The sequence below is a fragment of the Suncus etruscus genome, chromosome 1 (assembly GCF_024139225.1).
Source record: "Suncus etruscus isolate mSunEtr1 chromosome 1, mSunEtr1.pri.cur, whole genome shotgun sequence".
In the NCBI taxonomy this organism is placed as follows: Eukaryota; Metazoa; Chordata; class Mammalia; order Eulipotyphla; family Soricidae; genus Suncus; species Suncus etruscus.
This window is the reverse complement of record NC_064848.1, coordinates 32,682,242-32,705,787: the sequence shown is the minus strand read 5'-3', so window position 1 is coordinate 32,705,787 and position 23,546 is coordinate 32,682,242. Positions and strand designations below refer to the sequence as shown.

Here is a 23,546-nt window from a genome sequence, read left to right as displayed (position 1 = left end):
TCCTGGCTAAGCGCTCAGAAATTGCCCCTGGCTTGGGGGGACCATATGGGACGAAGGGGGGTCAAACTGCGGTCATTCCTTGGCTAGCGCTTGCAAGGCAGACAGATACCTTACCTCTAGTGCCACCTCACCAGCCCCTATATTTCTTTTTATTTTTGATCAAAGTGGATTACATATCTTTCATAGTAATATTTTAGGTACATATTAACATTGAATCAGGGGAATTCCCACCACCAAAGTTGACCTCCCTCCACCCCCATTCCCAGCATGCATCCCATATCCCCCTCCCTTACCCCCGGGGCTGCTAGTATAAGTGATCCCCTCTGTATCTAGCTTATTGTATATTGGTTTAACAGCTAATGAGAATAAAAAGGGTGGGAAATATGAAAAGGGTGAAATATATGAAAAATATGAAAAGCTTACTGTAAGGTCAAGGACAGGGAAATAGGCTGGGTTAAGGGGAAGGGTTTTGCATGACAGATTCAACCAGGGATGGACTCCTTAGAATGGAGGGTTCCTTTTCTCTGCCACTCTCTATCTCCTCCCACATATCTATCATCCTCAGAAAAGCATGCAGGTTCTGCATGACCTCTTAAACGTTCCAGATCCAGCAGCTCTCCCTGTAATATGCATATACATATAAAAGTGCACTAGGCTTCTGCAAATGTATGGTCGATCAATTAAACTGCCACATTAGTCATTCATCAGCATATCCATGAGAATAGGAACTGCTTGGCCCAGTTGCTAATCTCCTCCTCTCTCCATAGGAGGGAGAGACAGGAAAGGATCCTGCAAGAACCAGGGGGTGATGTGGGATAGGACCTATATATGTAGGGACGCTATGAATTGGCAACTACAATGTCTGGGCATTGTATTTTAGACATTGTGAAGTTCTACATGGGGGCACAAAAAATGTGTTTGTGTGTGTGTGTGTGTGTGTGTGTGTGTGTATGTATGTGTGAGCGAGTGAGAGAGAGACAGAGCGAGCAACTTAACCAATGTGACACAGAATTTTATACAGTGTATTAAATTTGATGCTATTTCTTACTTTTACTCTATTGTGAACAGGTACAAAGTTTCTCAGTACATTTGAGAATATTCTCAGTTTAACAAATAGAACTATTTTTGCTGAAACATAGTGATATATAAAACTGATAACAACTCATACCTTCAAAGCACCAATAGCTATTTCAGGCCTAAGAGAGAGTACAATGTCTAGGGCATTTGCTTGCATGAAATCAACCAGGCTTAATCCCCTGTATTCCTTATGCCCCCTCTCCCAAGCACCTTAAGGAGTAATTCCTGAGTGTAGAGCCAGAAGTGACTCTTGACCATTGCATCCCCGCTGCTAAAAGAAAAGAAAAGAAAAGAAATGAAAAGTAAAAAAGGGCAAAATCAAAACAACCCAAAACAGAAGTTTTTTTTTTATCTAATCCTTATAATATTTAGGGAGCAAGAAGTTTCCATTTTTCCACCTTTGAAGATGGTAAAATTAAGAATTTTAGTGATTTATTGACTTCTTGGCCATAATCTGCTAGAATTGAATCACCTGAGCTCTTCTTCAAGTCTCCTTCCCAGTATTAGACATTACTCCTGATCTTCTGTCTTGTCTGCTTATTCCAGAACCTCAAACTCAGAAGTAAGGGGACTGGATACCTGAAGTCAGATATGTATCATATATCTAGAGATAGTGAGATTTGCTTCTTTGCTGGAAAAGACATTTCTATGTCTGCTGCTGTTATCCAAGCCTGGCATGGCAAGAGCACTCCTGCCCTTGCCAGCCTTCAGAGGTCTCTTGTTCTTTGCCTTCTCCTGCACTTCTGCACTCCAAACTTCTTGGGGAGGTTCACATAAAATGGGCATGAGAGCCTGTCTGTGGTACTCCCAAATCATTCTTCATGCTTCAACTGGTCATCATGATTCCAATTAAGGTTCTACAGGTAGCTTGGGGGCTGGTAGGAAAGGGCTTTGGGGATTAAGGCTCTTTTTTTGTGTGCCTCTCTGGGAATGAATTTTGAAGTCTGGATCAATATGAGAATCACTGATGACTCACTGGAAAAAACAAAAAAGTTAGTCAGGAACCCTCTTCACCATGAGGCAGCTTCTGGAAAAAAGCATTTGCAATATAGGAGACTCTTCATCTTCTGGAAAATTCTTTTGTTTTTTGTAACTCTAGATAGATGGAGGAAGAAGTGGAAACTTTAAAGACTCAGTTACCTGTAATGAGATGCTATCTCTATAATTAAATATAAAGGCTGAAGTCCTACATTTCTGCTAGTATGTGAAATAGTTTCTGATAGTTACAGTTCCTTAAAGGCCCCTGGGAAATCTTGACTGCAGCCAGAACCAGTGTTTTTATACAGGCCATCCAGGGCTCCCTATTGACAGAGGGAAGAGAGTCCATTCTCTTTAAAGAGATTAGTTCAAATGCCTTCTGTGGTTTCTCTGAAGAACATTATACAGAGATTATCCTTCTCTCCACCTCCTAAATCTAATCCTCTTCTTTTTATGCTTCAAACTTCAAAAGTATATAAATTTTCCTCAAGATTATTTGCTTTCATTTTCAGAAGAATTACCCAGGTTTCTTTTGCTGTTTTCTACTACATCGAAAATCTTCAAAGATCTTGTAGTTAACATGTTTACATCTGCCATAGGACCATTCTACATGTCCTTCATTGTACCTGGAGCTCTTTGTGCAGTAAACTCTGTTCTATTTAAGTATTGCTTCCTCTGAGAAGCCAAAGTTTCCCATTACAAGTTATCAACATGCCTCCCTTTCCACTCCTTATGAATTAGTAGATAATTCTATTTTTATAACTGTCTTTATTTTGAAATCTTCATGAGGGCAGAAATCTTGTAGGCTTTTGCTTGCTACTTCAACTCTAGCACCTAATAGAGTGACTGACACCTAGAGTATACACAGTAACACAGTGTATATATATATATGTATATATATACATACATATATACACATATACATATATATACACAGATATATACATACAAATATATATTTGTAATATATACATACAGATATATATACATACAAATATATATTTGTTGAGTGAGTGCCTGAAAAATATCTCAAACTAAAATCCAACTCCAAAGTTATTTGGGTCTTTGCTATCTAGAGTAGCAATGACTCAAAGAATTTCTGTGTTGAAATTTACCCACACTTCAGCCTTCAACCTATCCATCAACGCTGCTATTAGTATAGAGCTTTTTCTGTGGAGAAAAAAAATGGAATCTCAGTGTTCATATATATTCAGTAAATTATACTGTTTTTCTTATCTCTCCCCCACATCCTGTGTCCTCTCCTCATTTATTAAACTGGTAATCTCTAGTATAAATATTATATGACAAGTCAGGTGTTATAGAAACAAGCAAAACAAAGGCTTATGCCCTCTCAGCACCAAATAGAATAAAAATAAATAGTGTTGCTCTTAAAAGAATATGCTGGGTCCCAGAATACTACCCACACAAGAACTCCACGTTATCTCTTTACCTTTTCCACATCTCTGTCTCATAATCAACCATGAAGACCTTCTTTCTAAGTCATGATTCCCAGCCTCTTCTCCCTACAATGACTTCTGATTATTAGGTATAATTAGATTTCTTCTGCATCAAACATAGAATGTCAAAGTCAAAAATACATAAAAATATTCTTTGTATTCTAAATTAGAGTCCCTTCTTGTGGGAGACTCACAAGTGGCAATCAGGAGGTTTGGTGATCTTACAAGCAATTCTAGGCCAGCTGGGCTTGCAGTTTAATACAGGGGAGAAGGATTGCAATGTTGCTTGGGCTCTGTCATGTTGAAGCCATCTGGGTTGCCCTGAGGGTTTTGGGGACTTCCAAGGCCACGCACAGAAGTGCTCAGACACCTCCAAGTCATTCTCAGACACCTCCTGTGACTTTATGGTGAATGAACCATTGGTGCCAGGACTAAAACTTAGATTGGCACATGCTAGGCATGAACCCTAACTGTTGTACTATCTCACAGCCTCTGGAGAAGCCTGGTTTTAGTACTAAAATCATTTAGACTGCGATGAGAGGCTGAGACAGCAGAAGGAAGAGGGATGAAAAAAGGATGGGACTGGGGGAAGTCATGCAAACAGCAGCTAATCTGTAATTCTCTCTTTCCCAGTGGCAGGCCATCTCTCTGACAGTCATTGAGAAAGTCCAGATTGCAGCTGCCATTTTGGGTTCTCTCTTCCTCATTGCCAGTATCTCTTGGCTCATCTGGTCAACCTTCAGTCCCTCTGCAAAGTGGCAGCGCCAAGACCTCCTATTCCAGATCTGCTACGGGATGTATGGATTCATGGACGTGGTGTGCATAGGTGGGTCTGGAGACTTGTCTCCATGGAAATTTGATGTCACATGTTGATGTGTTACTTGAATCCCTCAAGGTTCCAACCTCTAGAAAATCAAAGTAAAAATGGCACCAGGTTTAAGGATTTTTTAGTATAGGAGAAGCCAGGCCTTATATATGAGGATTGAAGAGGGTAGAGAAAGGAAATCTAAGTAAATTTGATTTAAGTAATTTGAGTAAATTGACTTCCCAGTTGGAGATAAGGATAAAGATGCTTGTTTCTAAGAAAATTTGAAAAAGGAAAGTTAAGTCATTCTATCTGTCTCATACAAGATGTAGAAATTGTCTTCTGTTGTGAATACTTAACCTCTGAGGTGAAAGGCTAATAAACCACTTCATTTCATTTCCCCACATAAACAACCATGCAAGTACCACCTACCTCATTTTTTGCAACTTATCATACAGCTGTTCAAACATCTACAATTTCTCTAGTCTCAGGGATTTGGTAGGTTAGCACCACCCCCAAACTCTCTGTGGTCTTGTGGTTGTATACAGAGCTACAGACATCAATTTTGGAAGTGGAACATAAAATGATACACAGAAAGACCTTGCTTTATTTCTAATTGATTCTGAGTATTTATAATTTTTATTAATTTAAAGTTCCTGGATGAATGGATTTTGTTTAAATGGTTTTGGGATTTAGACATAAATAAGAAACTATCACTCTATTTCCTGCTTGTTCCCTTACCCCATCCCAAGTTTGTATTCTGCCTGTCTATTAGGTAGAGAATAGGATTTTTTTTTCTCCAGTAGGTGAGTATGGCTGCCAAAGCAGAAATCTTTATTCAAGTTACTGAGGCAGTAGGGAAATATCCTGGATTTTTCCAAGTGAAATGAAGTGTGTTTAAGCACAGCCACACACTGAACCAGGGACTCTCAGGTTATTTCCTAAGCATCAACAATGAGAACAAAGAGTCCCATATTTGTCTTCTCTGGTGATTAGCTTGTCTAATTATATCAAATTTTCTGTTCTACTTTGTTTAAAATTATCTATTAGTTATATATGAGATACTATTAACATAAATTTCTTTTTTTTTCATTTTCTTTTTTTTCTTTTTTTTTTTTTTTTTTGGTTTTTGGGCCACACCTGGCAGTGCTCAGGAGTTACTCCTGGCTGTCTGCTCATAAACAACTCCTGGCAGGCACGGGGGACCATATGGGACACCGGGATTCGAACCAACCACCTTAGGTCCTGGATCAGCTGCTTGCAAGGCAAACGCCGCTGTGCTATCTCTCCGGGCCCTAACGTGAATTTCTTTCAGAGTTCTTTAAACTTAGAACCAGAGAGGTCTAGAGTCTTGTCTGTATACCACAGTAACCAGCAAGACCAGTGATGGTAAGGCTTGTAAAATTGCCTAAGAATCTTGCTGCCTCTTCACATTAGCTATATCAATATATCAATTCCAAGTTTTAGAGCCTTTTAATTTTGGCTCCTGGAGTGAGGAAATAGACTGTTTCAGAGCAGAACTTGACATTGAGACATTTTTACACAGTTCTTCCTTCTATGCAAATCCTTTCCTGTCGAGGAGGCCTGGGTTATTGATGCCAAACCCCAGGTGTGTCTCCATATGGAGGCAAAAGGCTTTGGCATGAAGGACCAAGCAGTGAAAGACTATTGGGGCCCTTCCGGTTGCCCTTCATTATCCTTCAACCAGGCCTTGGATATGGTTAGCTAAGTGACAAACTTTCCTGTCACGTGGTTAGATTACTCAATCATAACTGCAAACAACTAACAAACAACTCCACAATTTCAGGAGCTCACAACAGGAAACATTTACTTCCTGTTCGTAAGTCTGCAAGAAGGCTGTGACTGCAGGATTTGGCTAGGTTTTGCTTCTGACAGTGCACTTTGTTTAGACCTGCTTACGTTGGGCATGCTTGGAGTCCATATAGGCATAGGGTGTCAAAGAGTGAACCAAGTTAGCTACCTGCAAAGTAAGTGCTCTATTCATTGTATTAGTGATCCAGCCCAATACCTCCGTTTAAAACTTCAAAGTCAGGACACAGAAGAGAGAAGTGATCGGCTCAAGGTTATTCAGCTGGGATGAGAGCAGTAGACTACCAACTGGCAATCTAGTGCTCTTACTACCCACCCTCCTGTATTAGAGAATAAGAGTCCCACAGAGTCAATGATGGGATGCCATCTGCCACACAGAGTGCACCTGGCTTAGTCACAGGAGAAGCCCCATACAACAGGCCCTGTTCCCTGTGACTCTGAGCCCCCTAACATCTTTCCCTTCCCTCAGCCTGCCTGGTGCTCTGGCTCCTTTGGCTCCCAGTATCTTCTTTGGAGTAGGGCTCTGCAGTACTATTTCCTCTGTCTCTTTTTCCTAGCTTCTCTCTAGCTGTTTGTCTCTCCAGCCTACATCCCTCCAGTGCTTCTGCTTTCTGTGACAATCATTCAGTTTCTGAGAGAAGCCAAGGAGCAAATGTAGGTTTCCACATTGTTTTTCTGTGCTAGCTTTCAGAAAAATAGTTCCCAGGATACCCAGTAGCAACATGACCTATTCTTGGACAAGTCACATACTGCTGGAAACAGTTTCTGAATGGGAAGGAAATATAGATTGTATCCATGGCTTTGAATGCTAAGGTGGTCTTGTTATTGATATTTAGGTTCACCTCGGCCTAGTTTTTAGGGTTCCAACAAATGCCATTTTCAGTTATCTGAGTCATATGCTCAGGAAAGCCTGAAGTTATGGTCTCCCACCAGGCATTCATTCAAAAGCACATGCCGTAAAGAAGTTCCTTTGACTTATTGTGATCAAAGGATGACATAGCTGATACTCAATATCCATTAAATTCTGCTGATGTTGAATTCAGACTATTATGAGAGAAGAAAATGTCCCATCTTCTACTGCCTTCTACCCCCATATATAAATTTGAGTTTCTCTTCATACCAGTCTGATTTTTCAAACTACTGGCAAACAGAATATTAAGAATTAGGAGAAGAAGCCAGAGAGATAGCATGGAGGTAAGGCCTTTGCCTTTGCATGTAGAAGAACGATGGTTCAAATTCTGGCATCCCATATGGTCTCCCGAGCCTGCCAGGAGCAATTTCTGATTATAGAGCCAGTAGTATCTCCTGAGTGCTGCCGGGTGTGACCACCCCCAAAAATAAAAGAATTAGGAGAAGATATCTGGTGGGACCAGTTTGAGGCAGAGTATAAAATTGCAGCACAGAGAAGGAAAAAGCAAGAGCATTGCAGAAGACATCTGCTTTATTTTTTTGAGATAGTCACCAGTTGGAAATTTTAGTAAAGAAGCCAGAGCAATAGTATAACAAGTAGGGTATTGGCCTTATGATCAACAAACCCTGATTTAATCCCTGACATACTATATGGTCCCCCAAGAATCACCAGGAATGATTCCTGAGTGCAGATCCTGTTATAACACCTGAGCATCACTTGATGTGCCCCCCCAAAAAAACAAATAAAAGTTAATTATCTTACTTCCATAGGAAAAGAGAAGTTCAAACTTTCCAGAAGACCACAGAGCGTAGATTATGATAATGTGATAGACTAGACAGAGTAAGAGAAGACTTCATAACAGAAAGTGGGAAGAAAGGTTTCTATCTGTAGTTTCTATTCTCCAGAACTGTTGGGTGAAATGCTGCTGAATGAGAGAATCCATTCTGAATATCTGAAAGCTTATCACAGGGAGAAAAGAAATTAGTTTAGTCCTAAGATTGCTCAAGAATTAGAGTTCAAAGCACAGTCTAGCAGTATAAGGAACTTTTGGTACTTTCTTAATTCTTCACTTATCCATTCCCTAATAGTAAAGACTCTGAAAGTAGATAAAATGTGTAGCTTTAATTATTACCCCTTAGTTATGTGAATAATTTACTTAGGGACAATTTTACCCAGGGAGGGGAGGAGTACATGGAAAGAAACACACTAGGGTCCTACATCAGTTCAGCAGACCTTCTTGGTTTTGGAGCCCAGAAAATGTTGTATCTGAGACATGCTTTACTCAATCAGTGTTCATGAAGTGACCTCAGCCTCCTCTATAGTTATGGCACCTGGATCATTTCTGATCAACTAGGGATAAAGAAGAAGTTTCCAGAGCAATGAATCAGAGCAAAGTCTTAAGTTTTCACCACAAGATTTTTCCTAGACTCTTTCCAGGAATATCAGAAGCTATTTAAGGCATTAGCTCTGGGATTCAAGGATGCCGGATCCCATACAGATGAAGTACCTCTGTTCTTAAAGTCCTACCATCAAGTGATCCTTACCTCTTTGAAAGCCCAGTGTAGGTGGAAGAGAACAAATCACTAATCCCCTTGAAATGGCAAATAGAAACTGAGAAAGGGCACAGAATTCTTAAACAGAATGGTATTGCCATCCGTATTCCATAAGCAAGGAAAAACTTAAAGCAACTGGGCCAGAGGTCACACAACTAAGCAGATAATGGCACTGAGCCCTGGATCAAAGTCTTTTGGTTTCAGATCCAGGGCACTTGCTGCTATTTCATCTCTGGTTACTCTGTAAAATTTAAATGCAGAGCTTGGATGAAGTAGGTGAACTGAAACCTGGTCTAGTAAATAGTTGGATGTACAGAGTATATAAAAAAATTCAGGAAGAGACAATTGTTTTTGACCTGAATTCCAGGTTGTGGTTATTATTTTGTTGCACCCTCCTTTTTGATAAGTACTCTTCTGACACAAACTAAGATGGAGGCTTAAAATGAAAATGTGTGTTTTATTCTCTTGTAATAACCTCAGAGAAAAAGGAGTGGGATGGGCAAACTTAAGTTTATATAAACTTGAGTAAGTAACTAATTAATTAATTGTTTCAAAATATGTATTGAGAGGGCATTGGGTATATAAATTCCAATAAAAGTATAGCTTGCAGTATATATAAAAGTATAGCTCAGTGGTAGGGTGTTTGCCTTGCACATGGTTGACCCAGGATGAACCTCAGTTTGATCCCTGGCATCCCATAAGGTCCCCCAAGAAAGGAACAATTTCTGAGTACACTGCCAGGAGTAAACCCTGAGTATCGCTGGGTGTGGTCCAAGAACCAAAATAAATAAATAGTATAGCTTGCTCTTTGAAGCCAGAGTGATAGTAAGTACGGCAGGTAGATCACTTGCCTTGCTTATGGCCGATCCTGGTTCAATGGTAACTGGTATCAGGAATAATTTATAAGCACAAAGCCAAAAGTAGTCTCTAAGCAGCATCAGGTATAACCCCCAAACAAAAACAAAGAATAGCTTGCTCTCAAGTTCTAAATATCTCATGGATGAAACATCTAAGTCGGTTGTGATCCTTTGTAGAAGGAACTGAGACTGAAATCTGAACACAGATATGAGTGAGCAGAGAAAATTATTAAGTTAAAGGGCATTTGAGATAGTCCTGACATTCATTCAGTAGAAATTGCTGGCTTTCTTATTTTTTCTCAAAATTTGGAAAGATTTACAGAGTGATAAGACATAGAGACTTTCCTCAATGAACTTACTGCCTACATATGAATCGCAATATAGCTAAAGTCTGTACAAGGTACAGAAAGGGGAACAGCAACAAAAAAGCCATTTCTTTGAGAGAATTCAGGGAACTTTCTGAAGAAAGATGCCTTAGACTCGAACTAGTTTCAAAAGAGAAGTAACCATTTATCCAGAAGAGCAGAGAACATTTGATGTAGAATGACTAGCATGTGGAGAAGCATGTTGACATAACACATGGAGAACAAGCAGTACTTAGAAAACTTTGGGCAGGTTTTTATAGATCAGTACAAAGAACCAAGATTTGGAGGTGAGTGATGAACATTAAAAAAAAGGGGGGGGGGGAAGGTTGGTACAATCCACAGCATCATGAATCAGTGTTTGGCAGTTTGGTTGGCCGAGCTAGCGATGGGAGGCATCAATAAGATTCTATACTGGAGCAAAGTATAGTTAGGTGTGTGGTTTTCTAAAGAGAAAGTTCTGGCAATTGTGGGACAAATGAGTCAGAGCTAGACAGACTAGACAGAGCTAGAGGTAATATACTCTCCAAGGGGGTGTTGTGAGCTCTGTGGTTGAGAAGTCTGTGTGGAGGAGCCGGAGAGCAGGCCAGCTAAGAGGTTCTTAATCAGCTTAGATTCCCTCACAGGAGTACTGGATAAAGATTCACTCAGACTATTGAGACCTGGACCCTGGCCCAGAATCCCACCTTCTGTTCTCACAGAATCAAGAAGCTGCTGTTATTTGGACCAGAGTCCACTCTAGACAGTGTTTGGTTTCCTCAGTCATGTCTTCTCCATGAGGTGGGATGACATCGAGTGTCCTTGTTCCACATATCTCCTCTTCTGTCATCTCTAATGACTCTGTCTGCCCCAGCAGAGAGACTGACAGCAGACAAATGTGGTACTACCTGCTCCAGTGAGTCAAGTTATTAGGATTTAACAAGCGCAAATTAATTAAGGGTTTTGGCCCCCAAACTATTTTTTAATCCATAGACTTGAGAGAGATTGGCTCTCAGAATGTGAACCCCACAAAACTGAGGATTAGTTTATATCCTCGTCATGTTTGTTTTCTACTTGCAAGTAGAATAGGGTCCGAGTAAGAAAGGAAAGATGACTCTACTTATTTCAAAATATGGCAACTTTAACCTTTAACCTTTGTTAAAGCTTCCTATGTTATTCCTCTTAGATTCTTTCCTATGAAAGAATTTTGAATCCTTCTGAAACAAAGGATTCAAAGATATTATTTCAATTATATATACATAATGAATATGTAATCCTAAATTAGAATGTATATAACCAATGACATATATATGTATATATATAACCCAAAATTAGAGCAAATGAACAGAGGATACAGCATCAGGACTGTGTAAACATGATTTGTTAAACTTTAATTTTAATATATGCAACCAATTAAAGATGTAAGTTAATATATTTCTGTACTGGATGAAAAGTTATCCTACCTGTCAAACCTTTAAAAGCTAAAATAAGGGGCCCAGAAAGATAGCACAGCAGCATTTGCCTTGCAAGCAGCTGATCCAGGACCTAAGGTGGTTGGTTCGAATCCCGGTGTCCCATATGGTCCCCCATGTCTGCCAGGAGCTATTTCTGAGCAGACAGCTAGGAGTAACCCCTGAGCACCGCCAGGTGTGGCCCCCCAAAAAAACCAAAAAAAAAAAAAACCAAAAAAAAAAAGCTAAAATAAGAGAGAAATGACCAGTATAGTTGACAATACTAGGACCTCATAGACATTTTTTTAAAAAAAAAAGTGTGGGGCCCAGAGTGATGGTATAGCAAGTAGAGCATTTGTCTTTCATGTGGCCAACCCAGGTTCCATTCCCAGAATCCCATATTGTCCTCCAAACACCACCGAAACTAATTTGTGAGTGCAGAGCCAGGATTAAGTCCTGAGCATGGCCAGGTGTGGCCTTAAACTCTGTGCTCTAGGAATACCCTTGGCCATCCTCCAGGGGCCATATCTGGTGCTGGGGATAAAGCCCACGTTCAGCCACATGCAAAGCAAGCATGATGGCCAATATATTGTTTATGGCCAAAATCTTTAAAGAAAAATTTATGGATTTTAAAATATAAAACTTTCTAAATACATGTTTATCATTTTGCATAAGTAAACTGCCTTTATAATGTTATAGTAATTCCTTAAGATAAATTTAGCATGTGACTCAGTAGTAGAGCATTTGCCTTGTATGTGTGAAACCTTAATTATAATTTCCAATATCACAATTTAAGAAAGATCCATTATTCATTTGATATTTGTTTATGATAATGACAACGAAATAATATTTGTTTTAAATAATGTACCAAGCACTATGACATGCTTGTGTACATTATTCCCCAATAACTTTGAGGTATGCTTATTTTTATAGTAACTGTAGAATAAAAACCCTTTGGATAGGCTTGGATGACGGTGGATGGTGAGGGAGGGATGAGAGGCCTTTCTCCTCCAGCTCAGGCCACGTGTCTCCAACTCCCTCCAGCCAATCCATCAATCTTCTCTTCAATCCATCCTCTCCTCTCCTCTCCTGGCCTTCCGGCCAAACCTTTTGAGACCTTCCCCAAGACCCCTCCCAGAAATGGGCAGGTCTTACCCTAAGATAAAGTTATGTAGAAGATGGGGATGGATTGACAGTAACCTTTTCCTGATGAGAAAATTGAGGCTAACAGGCTAGTCCTGTAGGTTGTACAACTAGAACCTAGGTGTTTTATTTTGTTTTTTATTTCAAAGCCTGCTATTTAAAATAACTCTCATTTAGTCAAGTAAAGCATTAAAACATAGCACAAAATACATCTTACTATGAACACAAATAGAAGTATAGATCCGCATCATATTTTAGAAAGTGTTTCCCCTATAGCTACTCTCTCTGGGGGGAGCACTTAGACTGGGATGTGCAGGAGGAAACTGCCAGACTCATGGTACTTCCTGTTTCAGATGTATCTCAGTTTATGTCTCACTTTCAGGACAAGCTATGAATCTTTGGGCAAGATAGTCTCTTTGGCTTCATTTTCCTTTTCAGGAAAGTGAAGGATAATTTCATCTCTCTTATAGGAGAAAGTATTTGAAAAGTAAATAATATTTGCAAAGCACTTTTAGAATTACAGAAACTTATGAGGATTCAGTGAATGGTGACTATTATTAATTCACCATCATTCCCAAGACCCTTCATCATCACTAAAGTGGTTGAGAAATATAATGATGATCTGTCTATGATAGGGAGAATGCTAAGCTTTTTCTCATGAGGGTTGAGGGATGAATACCTACATGGTATCATGGGGTATAGCTTCACAAACGTACTTTCAAGAACAAACCTCTCAATTAACCCACACAGGGAATTCTGGGGCTCCAGAGCTATTTTTCTTTCTTATCCAAACTTACTGAATTTAGCTCAGGTCATTTTTAAGCACCTGGGTTTCTATTCATTTCTAAAACCACTCAGTGCTTTTCTAGCAAAGGTCATAGAGGGCTATGCAATGTCTTGAGTAAGCAGAGCTGTGGAATAGTTCTGGCTCTGATGTTTGGAGACACAGTCCCTGCTGCTGGAGCAAGGTCAATTTGTAGGAACCTCACTCTGGAGAAAGATCCAACAGAAATCACTTCCACAGAGACAGTCTTTCCAGCTGCCTGAGGCATAGCTGGGCTAGTGATAGGAAGAAATGGTAGCCTTCGTTTTTAAATAATTTCTAATTAAAAAATGTTTTTGTGTGCTTTACCTGGCTGTACTTAGGGTTTACTCCTGGCTCTAGGCTCAGGGATCACTCCGGCTTGGGGCTCAAGGGACTTTCTATGGGACCAGGGATGGAGTCCAGGCCAGCCATGTGCAAGGGAAGCACCTTATCCATTGTACCATCTCTCTGGCCCTGAGATGGTGACTTTTCATGCTTTCATTCACTTTCATTGAATGCTCAGTCTTTTAGTCTTTGAGTCGTTGTTATTCTAAACCAAAGCATTCACAATATTATGGCTCAAAGCACTTGAGTCTATGAGTTGAGCCCGTTCAAATAGGACCCTTGGAGTTATGCCTCACCCCTAGAAATACAGCCTAGATGATTTCCCCCCCCTGCAGAACACTGAGGCAGTGCCATTGTTGATTCAGCCTCTTCCTGAAGCATTGTCTTAACCCTCCCAATCTTTCTCACACTGACCTCATTAGTTCATTTGAGCAGGCCCTGGCAGGGCTGGGTACTTTGGGGGCGTAGGTAGTATTTATCAAAAAGGGGCTTTGTGGAACGGCTTGCACCACAGTTGTCTGGTAGTGATTCTGTTGGGAGGAGAGTGTCCCTTCCCTGGCATGCCAAAGCATCTCCCTGGTGAGAGCAGCTCCTGATGCGGAGGTTTATCTCCACATCTGAAACATTCTTTGGTCTCCGGAGTGTTTTTCAGTTTCTAGTATGTTGGTCAACTATAAACAATGACTCAGATGGAGGGTTGGAACAGGAAATTCGAGAGCAGGTGCATGTAGTTGGGGCCAGGACTGGAAGGGAAAGAGGATGAGGTAGAGGTATGGGCAGGCCTTTTGCTGTCCTGTAATCTTACCCACCCACCCCATTCACTGTCATGTGCGATTGGTGTGCCAGATATAGTCCTAGGCATTGGCTCATAGATCTCTACCTCCTAACAACCTTCTAAGAAAGAGAATGTCAAGGGCCAGAGAAATAATATACTAAGTAGGACACTTGAAATGCATATGACCGACAAGTTTGAGACCTGGTACCTATATGGTTCCCGGAGTTCTCCAAGAGTGATTTCTGAGCACAGAGCCAGGAGTAATCCCTGAGTACAGCTGATTATGGCTCCCAAAATACAATAAAATAATAAGAGGAATAATAATAAATAATCATAAGACTGTCAACCCCCAAGACTATACTTTCAGGGATCATTTCTATAGTATGTGACTGGAGAAGTTTCTCTGATCGTGTAGAGCACCCAAAGCCCCGAGGAGGAGCCAGAGCTTCCTCTCCTGAGTGTGAAGCTGACTCTAGGTGTTGCTTCTGTGACTGCCTTCTTGCCATTGATGATCGTTCTCCCCTTCCTTTGGAAGGGATAGAGGGAGAGGATGCAGTCTGAGTGGTAAAGAAAAAAAAGAAAAGAGAAAGAATGTCAACCATAAGAAAAATGTCAACCCTAATGTATCATAAAAAAAAAAAAGACTCAAAAAGAAGTGTGACCTGGGGCTAGAGTGATAGCACAGCAGGAAGCACATTTGCCTTGGGTGCGGCAGACCTGGTGGGTTTGATCCCCAGCATCCCATATAGTCCCCCAACCCTTCCTGAGTGCAGAGCCAGGAGTGGCCCCTCAGCACCACTGAGTGTGGCCTAAAAACAAACAAACAAAATGTCTGACCTGAAGCCTCAGCTTGGTTTGCTACAGATGCTTGCCATATTGAACGGTAAGAGGATTCAAACTACAAGCCCCCAAATTCTATGATTCTGGAAGCAGTTGTCTCCTTTTCTTTAACTTCCCTTTATTTTCATGTTGGTTTTATACATATATATGTATATATAAGCACCATTTCAACTATATATAGTTTTCTTTTACTTGTTCATTTTGTGGTATCAGGGATCAAACCTAGGTTTGATCAAACAAATGTGAGGTATGTGTTTTACCACTTATAATACCACTATCTCCAGCCCTTTATAATTTTTTATTAATTAAAATTTAGAATCTTCTAATGGGCAGTTGGTCAGAGTAAGGAAGTGATCTTATGCAGTGCTACTCAAATAAGAGCTGCAGTTTCAGCATTATCCATTCAAAAACGCAATTCCTAATCCTCACCCTATAGCTGCTGAATTTCAATTCTTTGGGAAGGAAGCCTGGGAAATGCTTTAACAACCTCCTTAGCTGAGCCTGGTGCAGACTAAAGTTGATGGAGCACTGCATCTTAAAGATACCAGCGATGTTTATGCCTCTTATACTAGGAGACTAGCTAGAGGTAGGGACTAGCAGGGGGGACTGTAGCAGTGCTAAGGGGACCAGAAATTTCTCTGCAGATCTTTTAGTTAGCCTTGTTCACATAACCCCATACCTAAAGGGAACTCAATCTTGGTTCCACCACAGATACTCCTTGGAGTATGTAAAAGGTACTCAGGAAGTACTAATGAGAAAGAATGGCACTGAATTCTTTACGATAGATAGAGCAAGTGCCAGTGGCCAAAACTAAGCAGGGCAGAGTGGGGGAGAAGCTGACATCAGAGTGGGGGCAGCTGGAAGAATTGCCCCAACAATAGTTGCAATCCTTCCCATCTTCCTGGGCTTCTGGGGACCACTTCAGTGAGGCTGAGGAAGAGAGATGATGAAAAAGGAAGTGACTGATAATTTGTGGAGCCTCCCACTCTACCAGGAAGAGAATTGCCAATGTGGACGACATTATAGTAAGACGGTTCCATTTCTTTGGAATTGGATTTTCCATAGGTACAGCCCTTTTAGGTGATTTTCAGGCAATTGGTAAATAGAACCTTCCCACTCCTCCACCACATGACCAAGTCACAATGTCCTGGGGATCCTATATGACTGAGCATCCTAAGTTTCTAATTTTATCTACTATTTCTCTGGTTCCCTTTCCCAGTACCTTTTATTCTCCTGTACTCATTTCAGTTTTTCTGTCTATCAGTTGCCTTTTCCCTCTTGTTCTCCTTATCTTCCATCCTTTTCACCTTTCCCCCTTCACCTGTCTTGAAAAGTAAAGCTTTCCCTGTCTTGAAAAATTTCTCTCTTTTAAGAAAAGTTCTGTCATCCAAGGAATCAATAAGTAATTTGTAAAGTGGGAAGCAGAGGCGGGGACCAAGGGAAGCAGGCATGAGTGCAGTACTTGGTACTTTTCCAATTTTGCCAAACAAGCATTATCTACAGAACCAGGTGCGCCTCCCTCCCCTCCAGCTACCTATCCATTAAAATGGTTTAATTACTTCCTGCACACGAGACAGTTATATAATTAGAAGGCAGTATTCAGACCAAAAATTTAAGCCACCCTCTTCAATCAGGGTAAAATTGTCTGATCAAGAAGCTAATTAAGAAACAAGTGTAATGGTTCTTTTTGAAGAGTTAGTTTGGGAAATTCAACTGTCCCTTCCTTTGCTCTCCTTGGACCTCTTCTCCTCTGTTATCACCCAGAAAGTTGTGGGTATTATTTTTTTAATAATATCTTTATTTAAGCACTATGATTACAAATATATTTGTAGTTGGGCTTCAGTCATAAAAAGAACACTCTCCTTCACCAATGCAACATTCCCACCACCTATGCCCCTAAGCTCCCTCCTCTCCCACCCCCTGCCTTATTTGAGACAGGCATTCTATTTCTCTCACTCACTAACATTGTCATGATAGCTGTTAGTATAGTTATTTCTCTAACTGCTCTCACCACTCTTTGTGGTGAGCTTCATGTTGTGAGCCGGTCCTTCTAGCCCTCATCTCTATTGTCTTGGGCATTATTACAATAATATATTTATTTTTATTAAAACCCATAGATGAGTGAGACTATTCTGTGTCTATATCTCTCCCTCTGACTTATTTCACTTAGCATAATAGATTCCATGTACATCAATGAATAGGAAAATTTCATGACTTCATCTCTCCTGATGGCTGCATAATATTCCATTGTATATATGTACCACAGTTTCTTTAGCCATTCATTTGTTGAAGGGCATCTTAGTTGTTTCCAAAGTCTGGTTATTGTAAATAGCACTGCAATGCATATAGGTGTCAGGAATATATTTTTGTATAGTGTTTTCGTGTTCCTAGGGAATATCCCTAGGACTGGTATGGCTGGATCATATAGGAGCTCAATTTCCAGTTTTTCTGTGGAATCTCCACATTGTTTTCCATAAAGCCTGGACTAGATGCCATTCTGTGGGTATTGTTATAGTGACCTGCCTCAAAAATACTTATTCTCTCCCCGAGGGGCTTACATCTAGGTATTGTGCAAACAAGGCTGCTGGAGTCAATGAACAAATAGCTGCTGAAGCATCATAAAAGCCTTGGCCCACCTTCTAGAGACTGAAGGTCTTCATGAGACTGAGCTATTAGGGATGGTCTGAGAGCACAGGCAGAGAGGGTGGACCTTTGTCCTGGTCTAATCAGGCAGGACAGCCCAAGGACCATCCTAGAATTAAAAAGGCAATTCCAGTGTTTAGTGTTTTCCAGCAAAATAGCCTCAGCTTTCATCAGATACTCAGTGGAGTCTGTGAGCCCAAGGATGAGGAGCTTCTGTGTAACAGGGAGACTGTTTCCCTCAGTGAAACCTGGAAACTGTTCACAATGCAGTGGAAGGACCTATGCCTATGGGAACTGGTGGGAAACTTACCCTGGGTGTTTGTCTTCTAAAAGCCTAATGAGAAGTGAGTGTGGAGACTTCTGAAGTTCCTATCTATTTGCTTGTCTGGGGTGTTCAATCAGTTTGATCCTGTGAGTCAGCTCTCCCCTTGGGTTGAAACTCAACCCCACCCCAAACTGCTTCACTCATTATCACAAATCCCAGTCTTCCCCAAGTCTCCCCAGGTGGACAGTCACCCCTTTCTAGTCTAGCCCATTCTTTAACTGGCTACATCTTCCCTCCCAGTCACCTTTTGGAGCTTAACCTGTTCTCTGGGTTTTCCTGACAGAGGACTGACTGAGAACAGTTTCTGCTCTCTCAGCTAAGTTCTCTCCTGTACTCTTTATTTCATGGAGCATGGTGGTGAGGGCCTGGACTTTATTCTCTCCATAGTGTGCCTTACCATTTTATCCCTCTCCTCCCCTTTTCTCCCTGTTTTCTGCTGATCTCCTGGATGACTGCCTCTTCATCCTTCCCCCACCCTTCACACACCTGGCTTGCTTCCCCCTCAGGAGCTTGTTCTCAGCAGAGATGGAATCATCCCTAAGGGTATTTCAGAAATGATGATGGGGTTTCTGTTTGTTTTCTAATGGTGTTGGTTTCCAGCTTTTATTGAACTCTATGTTGTTTTTTTATAAATGATTTCCCCTTTGCTTCATTTTATCTGCTAGAGCTTACTATTATTTTTTTTTAAAACCCACAATGACTTACATTATAATATGAATTACATTTCAAGCTAGGAAAGTGAATACTCAAATATATTTGTTATAAGAAGGAAGCACTTGGTTTGATAACACTCAGGATATTCAGCTCCCTGATTTTCTCAGGATTCCAGCCCACTTCAATTCTACTTAAGCAATTTCCTCTACCAACAACCACACCATGTCAGACAACTTAAAACCTAGATGTCAGCACTCTTCTTTTTGGACCATGACTTTTTTCCCATTATTATTCTCTAGCTTCAGCAATTCTCCATTTTCATAGAGAGCTTGTGTCATTGACCCTAGTTCCTTTCTGCTCTCTTTTTCATTATTCTTTTTGTTTTGTTTTGTTTTTGGGCCACACCCAGTATTGCTCAGGGGTTACTCCTGGCTGTCTGCTCAGAAATAGCTCCTGGCAGGCATGGGGGACCATATGGGACACCAGGATTCGAACCAACCACCTTTGGTCCTGGATTGGCTGCTTGCAAGGCAAATGCCGCTGTGCTATCTCTCCAGGACCTCATTATTCTTTATCCCCTTTGTGTCCTCACTCCCCTCCTCTTAGCCTAGATTCCATGGGTCCCCTAATAATCAATCCTTTTTTAAAAATAATTTTTATTGAGACCAATGTGAATTACAAGTCTCTCAAAGTTGTATTTAAGGTGCATAGTGATAGTGAATTAGCGCAATTCCCACAACCAGTGTTGACCTTTCTCTATTATAGTGCCCAGCATGTATCCCATACTTCCACCCTTAGCCCCTTGGACTTTTAGTATAACAGGTTCTTTTTGTATATAGCTTGTTGTAGTTTGGATCTCTTGATTCTATTATCATTGACTTTAAGTTGAGCATTTAGGCCTGATCATTTTTTATTTTCACTCAATGCTCATGAGACTGCTTTGCCCCTGTTACCATAATAATCAATCCTTTCAAACATCTGTCATTCTCCCTCCCCTGCCTGCTTTGCATGTCTGGATAAACAGTCTATACTAAATCCAACATTCTTCTTCCACAGGTGCTCCTAGCAACATTTGAAGGTGTGGATTAAAAATCACACAACAAATAATGACTCACTCCAAATATAAAGTCACAAATCTCAACCAGGCACCTCAAAATTGCAACTAGTTTTCTCATATATGCCTTGTATATTTACTCTACCTTTTTCCAGGACAATTATTTTCACCTCCTCTTCTTTCCACAAATATTCAGAACTTCCTCTCTTGCCTCTTCTACCATAGATGATGGCTTTATGAAAGGAGATACACTTGGATGAGAACTACCTGAATCATATTTATCATCATTCCTCCACATGCTCAACAAGCGAGTGCTCACCTCTCTTTTCACCTGAGCCCATTTAAAAGAGTTGTCACACTTTTTTTAAAATTGAAACTTGTCTTTTTCTTGCTTTCTAGCTCTTACACATGCTGATCTGGCTCCTATAGCTTTAGTCCTTCCGATCTTCCTTTGCTGGCTTACCATCCAAAATCTATCCATCAGAAGCTTTTATCTGTGCAACTAACTTCTCAGGAGATTTAGGATCATTTCCAAGGTCAAATTTTCTTTTGTTTCTTTGACAGACATCTCTCTCAATCACAGACTCATATATTCAACAGCCATATCTGACCTGTCTAGTGAGGTTCCTATCAGATATCTTAGAGTTATCATAAGCAAAGTAGAACTATTGATCAGTGTGGAAGGCTGACTAATAACTCTCAAAGATATCAGCTCCTAAAATCTGGAGTTGAACATTATTTATTTTACATAGCCAAAAGGAATGTGCAGATATGACTCAAGAATTTCAGAGAGGGGCCAGATAGATAGCTTGGAGGTAAGGCGTTTGCCTTGCCTGCAAAAGGATGGTGGTTCGAATCCTGGCATCCCATATGGTCCCCCAAGCCTGCAGGAGTGATTTCTGAGCATAGAGCCAGGAGTAACCCCTGAGCGCTGCTGGGTGTGACAAAAAAAAAATTTCAGAGAGAGGAGATTATTCTAAATTATTTACATGGGCCTGATATGTTCAGAAAAGGAAAAGTTGATGACACCAGAGTAACAGAAGATGTGACACTGGAAGAAAGGAAGTGGATATGAAGAGGTAAGGCTTTCAAGAGAGTTTTAGAAGCTGAAAAAGAAGAAAAAATGGCTCTTCTTCTCAAAGACATTCACATTAACTCAAGGAGATTGGATCTATTTCAAGAGAATTCATTTGTGGTGCTTTAAGACAAAAGGTAGTACCAAATTTTGACAATGGTCACCATAGGGAACACATACAGTGACTGTCACTATCCTACTCCCCCCTTTTACATACCAGATCCCAGTCACACCACCACTAGACCTACAACAGGCAAAGCCAAAGGCTTTTGTTTTCCCTTGACCCATGCCTCACCTGTCAGCCAGTCTATCACAAGACACCAAATCTAATGGTTTATTTCTACCTCTATCACTAACCCCCTAATCAGGTCCAGCAATCATTTCCTAGTGAATTACTTTCTGTTTGGTCTTCACGTCATTTCTGGTGACTTCATTTTCAGTTGGGTCTTCTGCTCCTGCTCATATTTCTCTTTTGTTTTTGACCACACCTAGCGATGCTCAGGGGTTACTCCTTGACCTATACTCAGGAATCACTCCTGGCAGGCTCTGAGGATCATATGGGATGCTTGGGTTAGCTACATGCAAGGCAAGTGGGCTGCATGCAAGGCAAATGCCCTCCATACCTGCTGAATTATCACTCTAGCCCCTCATATTCTTTCAATTAATTTGTCAACTGGCAGCAGGAGAAATTTTCTGAATCACATTACCATTCCCTATCCCTGCCCCTTAGAAAATGATTCAATGGTTTCCCATTATACTCAGAATAAGATATCGTGTCATTGCCATGACTATAACCTCTCCTGGCTTGACCTATACCCACCTCCTCTCTTCACTCTTCCTCATTATTCATAGCAACTAAGCCACACTAGCCTTCTTTCTGTTCATGATTCCTGGTTTTCATGTTTGCAGTTCCTGTCATGAATGTCCTTTCTCCCTAGATCTATGCAGATTATCCTTTTCCTTTATTACTTATAATAGTTAATTTTCTGGATCTCCCAACCAGTGCCAAGGAGACATGACATGCCTCCCACAGTGATTCTCAACCTGCAAGGACTCTGTGCTGCTTGAGCCCAGGCAGCCCCCAGTGGCCCCACTAAGGCTGTCATCTCTCTGCAAAATCCTTTTCAATGCCAGTCGTTATCTCACCCCATTTTATCTTTTCACAAATTATTCAGTATTTTCAGTAATCCTACTAGTTTATTGACCTGTGTGTTTGAGTATTTCCATGAGAATGTCAACTCGAGTGTGGGACACTACCTGCACTGCTTTCTGTACTATCTCTGGCATTCATCACATAGTAGGCATGCAGTTTATCTGTATTTGCCTGGTTGTCTGATGCCATTTGCTTATCACTCTGCACTGCCAACATAAAGTGATTTTGGGTGGGGTACTGGGAGGATGGATTTCAGTAGCATCGAGCTATTTATGCAGAGTTAACCCTGGCATTTCAGACATCATTCATCGGGCTGTAAGGACAATAGACTCCTTTCACAGGGCCTTTGAAAGCATGCAATATATTCAGCATCTGCTAAATGTTGGGTGCCATGGATAGAGGGAAGAAAAGATATTTCTATTATGCCTCAACAGACAAGTGATTTGGTTTTCATGAATCAGAAGTGGGTGGGGTGGAGCTCTAGAGGTAGGCAAATGCGTGGTAGGCAGCAGCTCAAGGAGCCTGTGACCAGGGGTGGGGTAGCAGCCAGGCCCTTTTTCCCTACTGAACCCCTAGAGTTCAGGGACACTGACCACATTGCTCAGCTGAAACATACGTGTTAAAAAAACAACAATGACATATCTCATCAGTTTCAACCCAGCCCACTGATGTCCCTGTCCATTTATAAACTGAGGGAGACTAGGACAGACTTTGTCTGATGTGGCCTTTGTTTTTCTCTCCTCTCTGTTGCTTCAGGGCTCATCATCCACGAGGGCCCCTCTGTGTACCGCATCTTTAAGCGGTGGCAAGCTGTCAATCAGCAGTGGAAAGTGTTGAACTATGACAAGACAAAAGACCTGGAGGATCAGAAGGCAGGAGGCAGGACCAACCCCAGGACCTCCTCTTCCACCCAGGTCAACGTCCCATCCACTGAAGAGGAGGCCACAGGCACTTCTGGCCCTGAGGAAGGTCCTGCCAGGGCTGCCAGCCACCCCTCAGACCCACTGTCCGATCACCACTGTGCTTACACCATCCTGCACATCCTGAGCCACCTCAGACCTCATGAGCAACGGAACCCGCAGGGCGGCAGTCGGGAGCTCGTCATGAGGGTCACGACAGTGTGAGAGACCCCCAGGAAGGCTGTGATCAAGAGATGAAAGGCCAGGCCAGGCAGGGTCCTGGTTCCATGGCATATCTGCCTGGGGGGCAGGTGTGTGTGTGTGTGTGTGTGTGTGTGTGTGTGTGTATGTGTGTGTGTGAGTGTGTAAGATGGCACTCTAAGAACTGAGGGAAGTCAGACGGTGGTAGGTCTGGAGGGGGTAAGGAATCGCAAGATTTGAGAGGGTGGGGATGAGATGCAGGAAGGGTTCTCATCGGGTGATAACATAGCCCAACATCAAGAGCAAGGAAAATCCATACTTGTGGAAACTAGTGAGACATGCTCCTCGTCATGTCTCTATGCCAGACCACTTGGG

The 23,546-nt window shown here is 41.3% G+C and overlaps 1 protein-coding gene and 1 non-coding gene across 2 annotated transcripts in view; both read left to right on the top strand.

Moving 5' to 3' along the window:
* MARCHF4 (membrane associated ring-CH-type finger 4) overlaps positions 1 to 23,297 on the top strand; it is a 143,426-nt gene extending 120,129 nt beyond the window's left edge. Inside the window, exons 3-4 of the mRNA XM_049770365.1 lie at positions 4,146 to 4,338; positions 22,828 to 23,297. Coding sequence (XP_049626322.1) covers positions 4,146 to 4,338; positions 22,828 to 23,195 — 561 coding nt within the window. The 3' untranslated portion in view covers positions 23,196 to 23,297. The remainder of the gene's footprint in view (positions 1 to 4,145; positions 4,339 to 22,827) is intronic.
* Positions 14,679 to 14,893, top strand: LOC125995078 (small nucleolar RNA U3). The gene has a single exon (XR_007490712.1). It is a non-coding gene; the product is annotated as a small nucleolar RNA U3 (small nucleolar RNA).
* Positions 23,298 to 23,546: the final 249 nt, after the last annotated feature.